At 41.6% G+C, this 16,638-nt stretch overlaps 1 protein-coding gene across 1 annotated transcript; it reads left to right on the top strand.

The window, feature by feature from the left end:
* The first annotated feature begins 436 nt into the window (after window positions 1-436).
* lrrc4bb (leucine rich repeat containing 4Bb) lies at window positions 437-13,016 on the top strand. Its single transcript, XM_080456311.1, has 3 exons — window positions 437-830; window positions 8,535-9,149; window positions 9,584-13,016. Exons 2-3 carry the CDS (start codon window positions 8,907-8,909, stop codon window positions 11,573-11,575), a joined length of 2,235 nt encoding a protein of 744 aa, XP_080312437.1. The 5' UTR covers window positions 437-830; window positions 8,535-8,906; the 3' UTR covers window positions 11,576-13,016.
* The last annotated feature ends 3,622 nt before the right edge of the window (window positions 13,017-16,638 follow it).

Below are 16,638 nucleotides of genomic sequence, written 5' to 3'. Positions count from 1 at the left end.
ATCCAACAACTGATGAATAATCTGAAAAACAGACCAAAATCTGAAAATGTACCAAAATCAATGGAAACCTGCCTAAAATCATCACCATCAATCATTTTTAACATGACTGAATGGGATCAATTCCTCCTGCTGATCATGGAATGCTGTGCTACTGAGGGGGCATGATTATAAAACCTCTTGAGACCAATAAACCTACAAACTAGAGGCAATCCTAAAACGACCTTTTTACTCAGGACTACATGCTACTAAATCATAACCTAAATCATTCAATGCACCTGATGAGCTCTGGCTTTTATTTCCATGAACTGTTGGTCCTTCTTCCTCCTCCTCCTCCTCCTCTTCTTCTCCTTCCTCCTCCAATGCTCACTTAGTGGGATTCAGATTCGAACATACGGAATGTGCGTAAAGAGCCGCTTATGCTGGACGCAAAATGCTCTGCCCAGCGGGCGCCGTCCCGTTTGCTGCCTGTATGCGCGTCTCCAAGGATGAGCTCGGCGCTCGGATGCGCTCATTCTAAAACGTGGCTCCTTGAGTGAAAATAACGCACCACAATCTTCAATATTCTCCATCCGAACACTACATTCTCCGCTGTGTGGATTGTGTTGCTCATCTTTTTCAAGCTGCCATATCGCCGTATAGCCTCCCCTCGTTGCGTTGGCGCTGCGGAAAGAGGAAAAGACACAAGAGGCAAGCTCATATATAGCCTGGATGGAAACGAGCGGATCAATGTAGGGAAGAGAGAAACGGGGGAGATAGATAGAGAGGTTAAAACACTGACGAGAAGGAGAGAAAAACCGTCGAACCCCACGATCAGCCACGGAAACGTTAAGGTATGTCTATGATCTGTCGGATGCACACAGGTAGAAAAGGTTTGAAATGGCCGATCGCAATGATTGCATTTCATACCTACTGTACCATCTGTTAGGATGCTGGGATCAATTAATAGGAATGATGAAATGGGTGAATGTGCCACGAATGGAAAGGAGTATAGGCTTACGAAGGGAAAAAAATGTCAAATAATGACAGAATTGCATTCAGTGTCGATGTCAGTGGAATTTACACGATAGATCCTGAAAAGGTGTTGGAAATCAAATGATACCTTATGTACGGTAAGCATACTAATAACACATTAACCACTGACATTATTTCCCAAGGAAGATTCAGTCTATTATTGGTGGTGGTGTTGCTGCTGTTATATATTTTTGTGTCCAAATGTGTTGTCATTACCCAGAAGAGGAGAGAATGGATGCAAGCCATTTTGTAATGCAGCATGTGCAGAATTAGGCCTATTCAGAATTTCAATTGCGTTCCAGAGAAGGTGCGCCGTAGCGACGCGCAGCTGCATAGATGAATAAGGCCATTCTGTTATAACGGAATTGTAAGACATATCATCCTAGGAGCTTCACGAGAAGAGATTGTGTGGTTTTATTTGAAAAAATAATGGTTTGACTGGTTATTAGGAAGGTATGACCCCCCATGATTAGGCTATATATATCAGAGAATTGATTAATTAAAAAAAAAGAAAAAAGGCTATATCACTGGTCAAAGATTAAAGCTGGGTAAATGGTTTTGTCCTTTTTTAGTTGATTTATTTTCAAATAATCGTATACCGGTTCTCACAATACTGGAGAACACAGCGCCTCGTCCTATCTCGATTTCCCACGTTCTGAATCAATTTAGTGTTGTCATAGTTACTGTAGATGATGTTAGCCCTGCTGCACCTGTGTCGCTTTGTGTTCCTTCTAGACCAGCTGTAAATACATGAGGTCTAATTGGGCCTTGTGCAGGCTACAGATAACACCCCAAACACATTATCCTCGATCCCTAAATGTTTATTAACCACTTAAAAACCCATATATGGTTGAGCGGAGTCCCTCAGGGCGCCATACTAGTGGATTTTCAGTTTTCTGTTATTGTGGGGAAAGCTTTCGCTGAAAATAGCCGATCGACAAGCTCACAACACGTTTCAAGGCAACGCTTTGTGAGCTTGTCAATCTGCTATTTTCTGTGGATGCTTTCCCCACAATATATACGGACGCTGGGGTTTAATTAAGTGGTTAAATAGAAATACCACGCCACCAATTATGATTTTTTTTTGTGCCTCTGCATAAACCATAATGATTCAGTTTGTGGGGAACGAGCCATTGATAGAGTCATGCCATTACAATGATGTGATTGGGTTGTAGCAATTGGTCAGCAGCTTGCAGCTAATTTGTCTTTTCACGACTGAGCGCTCTCTCTTAGGCCTGATTGAATAGATCAATATCTACACCGTTGCAACCAGCTATTGACATGAGCAAAGGGCTAAGATCAGGGATAAGAAAAATGCAGAGTGAAAAAAAACTCATTGATTTCAGTCAAGTGAAAGTAAAACACACTAATATTGGTTGGTAACAGGCCTTATAGAACATTAATAAAATCCAAGCCCATGAGGAGACATGTACATTGTTGCTCGTTTCCTGTCATGTGGTGTATCTACAGGATCAGATCAGCATTGACAACATTTAGAGGGTGAGTTAATACAATAACAAGACTGTTTGCTGATTCATTCCAAGTATGGCATTTGATACTGTAGCTTATTCTTTTGACATGCATTGCTGAGAAAGGTCATTGCTATTTCCACATCTTTCGACCTGCCAAGAGAAATATCAGATGGACAATAATGGTTAGTTGCCTAAGCCTTTGGTTTTGATCCATTGCTGATAGAAAAAAAAACATAGATATTTTTAAATATCGAAGCTTATATAGTAAGTGCCTTTCTGTAATTCTGAATTATTTATTGGTATACCATCCATATATTTCCAAGGATGGACATTAACGATTTTTCCCCCCATCATTACCTCTCTCATGGTCACTAGCCACTTATGTTTTGTGAGAATGAGAGGTGGGTTGAGGTGGGAGCTTGGCACTGTCTTAAATTCTGTTCAAAATACCATCACAATACACAACCATTGTAGGGTTCAAGGGTCGTACACCTGCTTATTTTGGTTTGCAGGGTGTCAAATATAGATGCAATTTACACAGCATTTCTCTCTGCTCTAAAACAAATTCCTCCATTTGTGGGATCACTGGCCAAAGTAAGCATATAATCCAATGGTTCTCAACATCGAGTCCAGGGACCAAGGGGTCCAAAATGACCCCACTCTGAGAGTGTACAAATGGCAACATTTGTACATTCTCAGAGTGAGATTAACCCCAAGAATTTTACAGTAGATTGGGGTCCCAAAGATTACAAATATTTCCATTTGTACACTCACAGAGTTACAGAACTCACAGGGGGTCCATTTGGATACCTGGTGGGGCCCCGGACCAGACATTGAGAAACGGTGATACAATCAACTGATTATCTCTGTGTTGAGGTGTTTTTGTCTTCTCATCCAGAGATCATCCTTTGAACTGTCAAGTCATGGATGTGGATCGCACAGTTTGAATAGAGAAAGCCACTCAGAAAAACACAAAAACAAATCTGACATTGTGAATTTATGGGATGCACAACAATAACTGAGTGTGACTGCTTGGTGCATACAGCAGGGATGAGAGTCCTCTAGGAAATCCACATAATGAGGGCTATGGAATAGAGACTGACACAATTTTGCAATTACATCGGGTGTAAAATGTGTGTTTGTGTGTGTGTGCGTACGTGCGTTAGTGAAGTGTTTGAGGGATGTATGGCTATGGAGTGGGACATTTCAAAAAGTCTATATTTAGCATACGCTCCCTTATGAGCTTTCTTAATGGCTGTTTTAAGTGTTCTCACCGCAATGTTTTAGTCAAGTCTGTTGTTGACCCAGTCCTCAGCCTTTGTACAGGAAGATCTGTGGTGCATGTATTCCTTTTGTTGTCTAAATGAGGGCCAAAGTTCAAGCTCACACTCTGCATATCGTTCTGTGGATTCCTTGGACTTTTGGGAAGTGTATATTTAGGTTATGTTACCTGCTAATAAAATCTCTTTATTCGAAAGGCAGATTAAAGTAAATAAATATTGAATCCTCATATTTAACCTCACAGCGTTTTTGACTTTCCGTCTTTTGCCCTGCAGTGCAGGATTCTACTGAGAAACATGGCTTATTTTAAACTGGGCAAAAAAAAAGGCTAGAAAAGCGAATGCATTAAATTATTCATTTGAACTCCGATTCTTTTGACTCGTTTGTTGTTGACAATTTTTTAGTGGGACTCGTGTTCATACAAGGTTAGCCACATACAGTACAGTATTGTAGAACAGGGCACTGGACACTGAAACACAAGATGGTGAGTGAGCCGGGTTGCCACAGCAACCATGTTTCTAGGAGCGCATGCATCCGCTGCATAGGAGAGAGAGGGGATGCTAAAGGGCTGCCATTAAACCTTTTAAAACGCCATGTCTATCATGGTGTAAAAATGCTGGAGGAATCCAAAGGGTCGTCAAAAAGTCTCTTCCCCCCCAAAAAAGTGACAGCATTTTACTCAGTGAGCTAAAAGTAGCCTAATAGCTTGTCCCCTTTGATCAGACGGGACAGGTTTTAGTGACAGGATGGTACTTAGTAGGTAGAAAACCCAAAGTGTTTGAACACGCAGTGAGCCGTTTCTCTCTCGTGGTGGAAGCATTAATTGGGCAGCCGCTTGACCAAATTTTCTACATTTAGGGAGTCTGTTGCTTGCAGCCATTTCTCTCTGTACTGTAGGTGTGTGTACCTAGCTCTCACTCATTTCCATTTCACTCTGGTCTTATCAGCTGTTATTTATCTGCATTATGCAGTTGTGTTGATTTGGCATGGTTTTCCTTATGTCTTTCCTGTCTGCCACACAAATTATGACAAGACAATAAACATTTAATTCAAATTGGCTATTAATTACAGTTTACTGGCATTCTGTGGTTAAAGGAATCAAAGGAATTTCATGTTTTCACCCTCCTCCTTTGTTGCTCAACATTTTGTCATTGTTTTATTTTTGGCAAGGATTTATCCACTCAGTCCATGGGAATTTTGTGTGATTATGGCCAGCTTACACTGTGTGAATTGTGTGTACAGAATTGTGTGTACAGGCAGCAAGGTTTCAGGACCAAAACACTATCCCAGAATATTGTAATTGCTGCATAATGCACACCACTTATGGGTGCTGTATCATGCAGGACATGAGCCTCTGCATCTGACGCCATTAGGCATTTGTATGTAACGAGTCAGGTCATTTAACCTAACACAGAGTTACATTCTTGACTATATGAGACACTATGATAAGGTTGACCAAGGAGCTCAGCCACATAAAAAGAGTTATTTGAAACGGTTCTGCAGTCCTGGTGTTTTTTTTTTGTTTAGTTTTATTTATTTTCCAGCAGTGAATTCCCATGAAATAAATGTACCATGTAGACAGAATGGCCAACTGATGGGAAAAAAAAACCCTACAAAACTTAAAAAGGCAAAAATATGTGTAAGCGAAATTCAAATCTGCGCTTTCAGGCTATATGCCCTTTAAATGTGAAGCCCTCTGCAGGAGACCGCAATCTGGCCTCTCTCTATCAACAAGGCCGGTATGATTTGATCTCGAAGAGCTCCAGCCTCCTGTGGGGCTGGGTGGGCCATATGATTTCAAATCAATATCCTGATTATTTAGAACGTTTGCCTCATAGCAGATCTGCTACAAGCTTAATCTACGAGCTATGTCTTGCAGATCTGCTATTTTCACTATTGTTGACACCATTGTACAACAAAGTATAATACAGGATTATGTGTTTAATAAGATTAATCAATTTGGTATGTTATAAAAAATCATTTTTTTTTATCGTTTTGTGTCGATTTGGTATAATGTTCTTTTTAATGAAAAACCTTTCCTTATCGATTAACCTACATGTGCAAGATTAACTCGGTTATTGGTTCTAAACATCAGTTTCGATATATTTTCGGTTAATTGCCCAGCCCCAGCCTTCTGCTTACTTTACGCACAGACCCCCTGGCTTATCCTACAGATAGTGAGAGATACTAGTTGATAATCAGTTATCTCACAGATCTAACCTGGATCATAATAATTAGGTATATTAAATAAGTGATCACTCAAATATCACAAAATACATTTTTAATGAAGTGTTCCTACCTAAGGATACTAAAAATAGCTTTTCCCCAAACTACTATATAAGAACCCTCCAACTTGACCACACTTGGCCGAGCCCTTCCGGGGTTCTGGAACAAGGCATCTAGAAGAGGCAGTGTCACCAAAGCCTGACCTGCGGTGAGACACAGGCACAATATAAAAGTAGTTGATGGAACAAAAGTGCACTCCAATCATCTAGCTCACTGTTTCCCAAGCAGTGGGTCGGGACCCATCTTTGGGTTGTGGACCAATATATCTATTTTTTCTTTTTTTTTAAGTTTAAGAAGTAGTGAAAATAGTAGATCTACAGCACCGCGTTGTGAGCTTGTAGATCTGCTATTTTCACTAGTTTCCCAGGCAAATGTCTAATTTCTCTTTTGGGTCTTGGGCTAAAAAGTTTCACTGATCTAGCTGATGAATAGCTGCATACCACTCTTAATTAACCACATGAACCCTGGTCTCCCTTCTGGGGTGAGCATTCGGCGAGAATAGCAGATCTACAAGGTCACAGTGCGACGCGTTGACGCGTTGTGGGCTTGTAGATCGGCTATTTTCAAATAGCCTAGGCATAAAATAGGGCTTAAGTGGTTAATGTATGTTTTATAATATAATAATTGATATCTGCAAAGTAACTAGTAACTAAAGTTTACAAATAATTGTAGTGGATTAAAAGTACAATATTTGCCTCTGAGATGAGTAGAAGTACAAGTATTGAAAATTGGAAATACTCCAGTAAAGAAAAAATACCTTTGTACTTAAGTACAGTACTTGAGTAAATGTACTTAGTTACGTTACACCATTGAGTACAGTTCTATGTCACCTCTACGGCTAAAACTCCACGTTAGACTGCTAAATGTAGGTCAAGGTGAAATCCAAAACAACCTTTATGGTGAACTTTGATCTCAATGCCCCTTACCATTGCCTGTCGTGATTTATTGCTTAACCACACGGACCCTTGCGTCAATATTCAGGGGCGTTGCGGCGCTTTGTGAGCTTGTAGATTGGCTATTTTCGACAAATCGATTTGGCGTAGTGGGGAAACTATAGGGGCAAAGGATAGAGCCCTGGAAGAACCCCGGTCAACTAAGTATATACGGTTTAGGCGGTTAAATATACCATACCCCAGGATTAGCAGATGTGTGTAAATTGTGTCGTGTAATCCTCATCTCTCTATCATAGGTCTAAAACAGAGGAGAGCAGAGAGGTGACAAGCAATTCATTTTCATTGCATTTCATTAAAAAGAAATGCTTTTGGAAAAATATAGCTCTCCATCATCTATCTTTTATATAACATAAAATGTATTAAACGTGTGTGTGTGTGTGTGTGAGTGAGTGTGTGTGTGTGTGTGCGCACGCGCGCGTGTGTGCGCATGTGCACGACAATGACCCCTATGCACACACTACGATATGTCAACACTGTCATCGGTGGGCCTCCTGTCCTAACCTGACAACAAACGAGCAAAGATAACGTACTGTAGGCTCAGGCATAACAAAAACAATGCAGAGGTGTGTGTGTGTGTGTGTGTGTGTGTGTGTGTGTGTGTGTGTGTGTGTGTGTGTGTGTGTGTGTGTGTGTGTGTGTGTGAGTGAGTGAGTGTGTGTGTGTGCGCACGCGCGCGTGTGTGCGCATGTGCACGACAATGACCCCTATGCACACACTACGATATGTCAACACTGTCATCGGTGGGCCTCCTGTCCTAACCTGACAACAAACGAGCAAAGATAACGTACTGTAGGCTCAGGCATAACAAAAACAATGCAGAGGTGTGTGTGTGTGTGTGTGTGTGTGTGTGTGTGTGTGTGTGTGTGTGTGTGTGTGTGTGTGTGTGTGTGTGTGTGTGTGTGTGTGTGTGTGTGTGTGTGTGTGTGTGTGTGTGTGTGTGTGTGTGTGCGTGCGTGCGTGCGTGCGTGCGCTCGCACATTTCCTTTTAGAGGGCATGTGATATCTCTGTGCATTAATTGTTTATATTTTAAACGTGCTTGTGTGTCTAGCCAGTACATAGTAAAATCCTGAGTGCTAATATAACACTCAGGATTTATCTGTGTATGCAATGAAACTCGGGTGAGACTCCGGGCTAAAATCCATGTTGCTGTCATCTTAATGGGACTGCTGCAGCGCTCATGATCCAGCTTGAGCTCTTAGAATTGTTTTTGCGTGACCCAGATGTTTACCTCAACCTGAGAATAAAATGGCAGCTGACTCACCAGTTAGACTGCAGGACAGGATTTGAGAGCCACTGCTTCAGTCTTAACGTAAAACCCATCTTGGCTTTCCATGCGGTCTGGCACATTCACTCCATGATATCCTGTATTCACATGACAATGGTACCCTAAGCTGTCCTGACTTAGATTCTAGGCTGAGTGTATTTGCATGTACTGTATATGCTTGTAGCAATATGTTAAAGTCTTACTGCACGGTGTACTTATTTGACCCTCTCCCTGTCTCTGTCTCTTTCTCTCTCTTTCTCTCCCAGACGAGCCTCAACCTCCACAGAGACATCTCTTTCAAGAGCAAGTCCCTCCCCACAATTTACTCTACTCCAATAAATGTCATGGGAACTAAATTCATAGTTCCCTAAAAATGACATGCTGAAAAATACAAGGCGTTTGATATTCAAACAAACATGAGCCAAGTAAAATGAGAATCCATTAATGATAAACAGGCAGAGTTTTTAATATAACATCGCCCTCTTTCACACAGTATTTTAAAGGGACTGCTTGAAGCAAAAAAAACCTCAAGAATGGGAGCGTAGAATAATGAGCACCAACAAAAGCACTTAATTTTCTCAGTTTGGAGGTGACTTACAGACATCATTGGAATAGGGGCGGGTCATGACTCAGTTGCCATGCGTGTTGTCATGGTGACCGGCCCCTGTGCCCCCTCCCCCCTCCTCTGGTTGGTCCAGCTCTTGTTGTGGTTCCACAACCATGGACCTCAGCTGACGGAGGCAGCACCCCCATGCCCCAGCCCCTGTACCTGCTCCAATCAGGCGAGCCGTGTCATCTGTACGAGGAAGACTCTCGATCAAGTACCTGAGAGTATTTCAGAGAACACAAGATACCTCAATCTACAGGAGAATACCATTCAGGTAAACATGGGCTAAACATCACCCATTTATAACCTAAATCGCGTTGTTCTGCTGTGAGAAGATCAATAATAGAATATGGCAATAAAATGAATGATTTCTGTGTATATCTCTGTGAAATGTTTAGGTCGTGAAACAATAACGTGATATGATGCACTTGAAGTCATCGTTTAATCGTTTCATGACGTCAACATTTTGCAGAGCCACAGTTTTTTCCCCACACTTTAGTTTTGATCTCTCATCAGAACAGTGGGATTTAGGTTGAACATCACTGAAAATGCCCTTTAAATGGCTTTGGCCTGCATGCAGGACACACAAAACAAACAATTTTTTAAAAGAAGGATTGCACTTGGTGATGCTACAGTGTGCCTGTGTACCACGTGCATTTTACTGTGTGTATATTCACTAAACCAATGTGTATTTGTCGCCCACATCAGGTGATCAAGTCTGACACATTTAAGCATCTTCGGCACCTGGAAATCCTGCAGCTCTCTAAGAACCACATCCGACAGATTGAGGTGGGAGCTTTCAATGGCCTTCCAAACCTCAACACGCTGGAGCTGTTTGACAACCGTCTCACGGTGGTTCCGTCGCAAGCCTTTGAGTACCTCAGCAAGCTACGGGAGCTATGGCTACGGAACAACCCCATTGAGACGCTGCCGGCCTTCGCCTTTCACCGCGTTCCCTCTCTGCGTCGCCTCGACCTCGGTGAACTCAGGAAGCTGGATTTCATCTCCGAGGCCGCCTTTGAGGGTCTGGTCAACTTGCGTTTCTTGAACCTGGGCATGTGTGGCCTGAAGGACATCCCCAACCTCACCCCGCTGGTGCGACTGGAGGAGCTGGAGCTGTCTGGGAACCAGCTGGGGATAGTGCGACCTGGATCCTTTCAGGGCCTGGTGTCGCTACGCAAACTATGGCTGATGCATTCCAGGGTGTCGGTCATCGAGCGCAACGCCTTCGACGACCTCAAGAACCTGGAGGAGCTCAACCTTTCCCACAACTCCCTGCACTCCCTGCCCCATGACCTCTTCACCCCGTTGCACCAGCTAGAGAGGGTGCACCTCAACCACAACCCCTGGGTGTGCAACTGCGATGTCCTGTGGCTCAGCTGGTGGCTGAAGGAGACGGTGCCCAGCAACACCACATGCTGTGCCCGTTGCCACGCCCCCCCAGGTCTGAAGGGCAGGTACATCGGGGAGCTGGATCAGAGTCACTTCACCTGCTATGCTCCGGTGATCGTGGAGCCGCCCACTGACCTCAACGTCACGGAGGGCATGGCCGCCGAGCTGAAATGTCGCACCGGCACCTCCATGACGTCGGTGAACTGGCTCACTCCCAATGGCACCCTGATGACCCACGGATCGTATCGAGTGCGGATCTCGGTGCTCCACGACGGAACGCTTAACTTCACCAACGTGACCGTGCAAGACACTGGCCAGTACACCTGCATGGTGACTAACTCCGCTGGCAATACCACCGCCACAGCCGTGCTTAATGTGTCTGCCTCTGACCCCACCAACGCCTACAGCTACTTCACCACAGTGACCGTGGAGACTGTGGAGACAGTACAAGAAGAGAATTCAGCCAGGCAGTATATCAATGAGACGTTAATAGAGTTCCCGGGTCCTACTGTTCCGGGACGACCCCAGGGCCGGCCTGGGGTCACCATAACGCCCTCCCTCTCTGGTCTGTCCTCCCTGTCCCCACGAGCCAACAGAGCTACTGAAAAGGCAGTGACTGTGTCCATAATGGATGTAACTAATATTCCGGGTCTAGATGATGTGATGAAAACCACTAAGATTATCATTGGCTGCTTTGTGGCCATTACGTTTATGGCTGCTGTGATGTTGGTGGTGTTCTATAAGCTTAGGAAGCAGCACCAACTGCACAAGCACCACGGCCCGGCCCGAGCCATCGAGATCATCAACGTGGAAGATGAAATCGGAGCTGGCACCGGAAGTGGCATCTCTGGTGGATGTAATACCATGCAATCCTGCAGCGGAGGAGACGGAACTCTGCGGAGACATCACCCGGAAATCGTCAACCTCCCCAACATCGGCCGATCGGACACGCTCAACCATTACTACAAGTCCCATCATTTCAACAACAACGTGATGGGTCTTAGCATTGGTAGCGAAGGAATGGGAACCGGGGGCATCCTCAGTAACAAGGGCAACCAGCAATGCATGGACATCCCCATCTCCTGCACATCAGTCCCAATCTCCACGGCAAATCTGCTCGCCACGTCTGGCAACGGCGCCAACACCAACCCCTCCATGTCCCCGCCCCTGCCGATGTCTCTCCCAATGCCCACCATGGGATTACATGGATCGATCAAGGGTTTCATGGGCCAGAACCAGAATCCCCAAATGGAGCCTCTTCTGTTCAAGGGGGGCTCGAAGGAAAACGTCCAAGAAACCCAGATCTGAAAACAAAGCAAGAGTGGAGAGAGAGAGGGGAAGGGAGAGCAAGAGTCAAAAACAGAGAGGGGATTGATGGCAGGGTTTATGCGCGGAACGATTAAACACTAGAGTGCATTGACATTACACCAGGGGAGAGGATAGACTGACACGGCAATACACAAACACATAGACTGGTCAGTGACAGTGTACTGAGCCAAGGATTATCACAATGGCCCACTTGTGTTTGTAGTAACGATCACAGGCCATGGAGTTTAAAGGAATGGACATTACTACAATGTAAATCTGTGCCAAAGCAAATGTTTCTTGCGGTTTCTACAAGTTGTATTCTCATAGGGAAAAAGAAAAAAAATAGCCTTTCCAAGTACTGTAGCTCAATCCCCAAGTTGTTGTTGGCCAGCCGAGATGAAAAGACATGCACAGCATTCACCACACTGAAGATCTCAGACATTACAGAGCAGAATTCAAGACATTTCTCTTCGACAGAAAACATACACTCTCTCATGCGACTGAAAAAAGACTCCCTCAAGGTGAAAATTATGTAGGCAGATAATAGGACAAAAGGTACAGTGCAGTACAAACTACTGTGAAAATTCCACAAATGATATAAATATATTTTCATTTGAATATGTAACATTGCAGACTCCAATGCAGAGATATTTTGGGGGCGGATGTATAAGCTGGTATAGTTTGTTTCTTTGTGAATAATCAGGGGACGGCGATTGTGAAAGTTGGTTATACGATAACATGTTTTGAGTTCGGCTACTTCTCAGAAACATAAGGGCTCAATTGCAACACTCATTGTGAATCTTTGAATTGGCTTTGTGACATACACTCCATCTAGGTTGTAGGATGGTAAACGCGAATCTCTGTTTGACAAACTTTTGTCTGTTGCTTCAGCAGTGACCATTACAAACTTTTGTGTTCTGAGAGTATATTATGTATTTTGTAAAAGCCAGCTAACTTGGTTTTTTTGAATCGACAGCTCTGATACTTAAATGCCAGCATCAAATAAAGGTAAAATGATGTTTCACAAACAAACACAGTAAGGTAATACAATGCAAAGACCTGTATGGGCAAAGTAAAGTGTTGACAATGTGTTATTTGAATCAGATCAGTAGCCAGTTATTTGCTTTTAGTGAGGAATTTGATATGACCTCCTTGCTTATGGTTACCATGGTCATGCCATAAAATGCTGTCACAAGGACGATCTGACACGTATATCTTAACAGCAGCATCTAAGAAGGGATTTGACATCCATCTTGTGGATGACCGGAATGAATGGAAATGTACAGTATAATAATAATAGTAATGTTTGGTTGTATGACAATTGTACGATCCACATTTTTACAGTGTAACTTTCATATGTTAAATGCCATTTACGCTTCCTGCGTTTCAACTATGTACTCCTTTATTTTTGTTAGTTTGATATAATGTGTACAGTTGTCTAGCCATGTATCATTACGTGTGAAATAAATCGATCATATATTGGGTTGTGGCGGGTCAATATGGCAGAGAAATACGTTTGAATTTATAAATAACAAGCCATTTGCACAGCTTTGCTGAATAATGTTGGTGGACAGGTCAGGCACATCGGAGCACAACAGGCAGTCAACACATGTGTGAGAGGCGACCTTTCTTACTTGCCATCAAAACATGTTATTGAAACAAAATGTTTTAATTGCAAGTAAGATACAGTGTGCATGCTTTTTTCACAGGACAGCCAAATTAACAGTTGTGAGGAGTAAGGCATTATTCAGGACTCTGTGCTAAACCTGGATTGAATGTATGGTTTGCGGTTTAGCCATTAGTCATCTTGGTAATGATAGGTGTGATCTGCTCTATTAACACGTTCTGACAGACCTTTAGTCATTCTCATTTGAAGCTCTACTGCCACTTAGGTGGCCTTTGCGAAGTTTGTGTTTTTCCCCCCACAAAAATAACTGACCTTAATCTTAAAGAAGGAGCATTTCACCCAAACACATTACTCATTACTCTCCACTATTCCACTCTGCAGGTTATACTTTACAGTATATGCATTTTTTCCCCCTAGTATGTTGAAACCATGCAGGATGGATTGAGGAAAGATGTGGAAAAATAAGTGACCCATTTTGGGTAGAAGATACTATGAATCAAGGGTGAATCTAAAATGTTTGTTGCAATTGAGCACAAACGGGGCACGCAGACATATTTCAGTTAAATGGAAATTCAAAAAACTAATTTTCAACAGCATCAGGCTTATCATAGTCATTTTCATCACAATATCCTGACTAATGCAATTTTATGTCTACACGTGATGTTGCTATACTTTTTGTTGCACTCTTTCACTTTCCTGCATATATACTGTGCGTGTAGTAATATATATATATATATATATATATATATATATATATATATATATATATATATATATAGTACCACACGCACACACAAAAGTTGCTGTCTGTGGTGGTTATTAACAATGAGCCTGTTCTCAGTGGAGAATATGGATTCAAATTGTAGATGATTGATAGTATGACTAATGGCATCAGATATTGTACTTCTATTTGTCTGTAGTCTTACGGCTACTGTAATGACTAATGTTATTATATGAAAGGAACATTTTGAAACATCTTGGAGTGCACACCGCAATGCTTTCCATTTATTGCCAACAATCCTGAAAACAGAAACCAATGTTCCAGATAAGCCAATTTGATCAACTCTGAATATTGAATAACTATCAGGTTAATAAAAAAATGAAACAAAGCTCATAATTTTCATAATGGCGTGCCAGCCTGGTTAGCTCCGGATGTCTTTCAAAATCATGTTCCACAATAAATGTGGGTGACCCACCAGACGGATCTTCTGCGCAGGGTTCAACTGTAGCCCTACGGAGACACTACTAGAATATAAATGAAGCCTAAAAACACAACATATGGCTGCTCTCTTGATGTGCTACATTTGGTATCTGTGCCATCAGATTTCAAAGAGTGTATTAGAAAGCTCCTGGTGTGCTATATGTGAGGGTAAGCTGCTGCATATAATAAATGCACTGTTAACGTTCACTTGGCAGTGTTTTGATGCTGATTCCGCTGGTGGTACTTATTACTTTGGCAGAAGTGTTTCCTTTCATGTGAGCAGAAATTTGACTTCCTTACATGCAACAGATTATTGATAATAATTATCATTGTCATTGCTACCCTGCCTGGTCGTTTAAGTGAAGATGAAGAAGGGCCTTGTGATGTTTAAGTGCAGTGGACAGTCATGGTATAGATAGATATACTGTATAACTGGATGCTTCCGTACAGGAGGCACACCGACTTTTATTCAGACATACCGTGTGCTCACTTTGATGTGGGACTGTAATAATGGGACTGGACATTTTGGACAACCTTACTATATCATTGTACCTCTGCTAGGGGTGCGGGCAATATATCAATATTAATATCGATATTGTGATATGAGACTAGCTATCGTCTGGGATTTTGGATATCATGTTGTGATATGACAAAAAAAAATCTTGTCCTGCGGTTTTAATCACTTGAGCCCTATTTTATACTTTGAAAAATTAACAGAAATAGCCAATCTGCAAGCTCACAACGCATAGCATTGCGACGTGTTGTGAGCTTGTAGATAGATATATTTTTGCTCTCTCATTTTCGAAATTGAAATATACATATTATCATCACATCACCATATTGTCACAATGTCGATATCGTGCTATTTGTCCATAATTGTCGCCCAGCATAACCTTTACACTACAAATACAGTATAGTGAATGGTACAGAGGTGGGCCACAGATGGAGGGGGGGCATGTGTGCATCATATATGCATTGCATGTCCCTCGCTTATGGATGTTTCAGCCCAGATGCTATTTCTTGGTTTGTTTGGAAGGAAAACGTAATGAAAGGAATTAACACATTATACAGTATGAAACGTCCAATTGCAAGACAAGAAATCAAAAGTGTGCTTAAGATCAAATAGTGGATTGACCTTTTGGTACTATATAAAGGTAAGCGGTAGGCCTACTGTTTGATGAAGAAGGCTTTTTTAAAAGGCATTACAGAACATAGCGTAAAACTATTAGAAAACATAGATTTATTAATACAAAAAAGAAAAGGAAATAATTTTGTGTTCTTTTTATTTCAATTGTTGGTTGTGTTATGTGATACTGATTTGGGTCTTTATGTACTGTTACTAAATGTCACTTTTAAAGGCATTAATCCAGGCAGTTTTGAAGATTGTACATCCTCGAAATCAGAAAATCAAACACATTATTGTGTATTGTGACTTCAATGACTGTCATATAATGACTGAGAGGTATATTATCTCTGTTTAGTACTTCTGTGATTTAACAACTTCTTATTCTGCCTTCAAAAGCATACAGTACGGTACAGCTTTTGTCCTTTGTTGTGATTTCATCCAGCACTCCAGTATTAACTAAAAGAGAAATGGGTTTAACAAGTAAAAAAAAAAAATGTTTCAAATAAGTTATTGCGTGACATTTTTATAAAACAAATGAAAAAGACATCAGAAAAATAATTGTGTTTATGTTGCATTCTGTTTTTTAATTTAATTTTGTTTGAATGAATACAGCGAGACTGACATATACACACTACTACTGTACTGTATGTTGACTGTATTGTTTATATATGAGGTAACATTTGTACCTCAAAATCGTTATATCAAAGCAAATATACTGTAGCCTATGTACTAATATTAATTATGGAGAATAATGCAACAAAATGCAGACACGTGACTAAAGAGAAAATTCACAGTTGGCTCTTTTTTTTTCTTGGTCAATCGAATAGTGCTCTAAATTTATAAATCTGAACAATTATTAAGAAAACAACAAACAAATATGTTCTCACTTTATGCCTATGGCGCTATAAATTCATTAGTGTGATAAATTCAGCTAGTGTTAATTTAAGATCAATCATATAAGATCATATTCATGACTTGTTTAATGCCAGAGTTGGGCACATAAATAAGTCATACAACATGGAAGAAATCTATACTGACTTATTGACCTAAAATACATTAAATGAGGATCTAAACATTAATTACTAATAGCTTACTTATTTACTAATTGA

This window comes from Gymnoscopelus braueri, assembly GCF_963280865.1.
Source record: "Gymnoscopelus braueri genome assembly, chromosome: 17".
NCBI classification, from domain to species: Eukaryota; Metazoa; Chordata; class Actinopteri; order Myctophiformes; family Myctophidae; genus Gymnoscopelus; species Gymnoscopelus braueri.
This window is presented reverse-complemented; position numbering and strand designations above follow the sequence as displayed.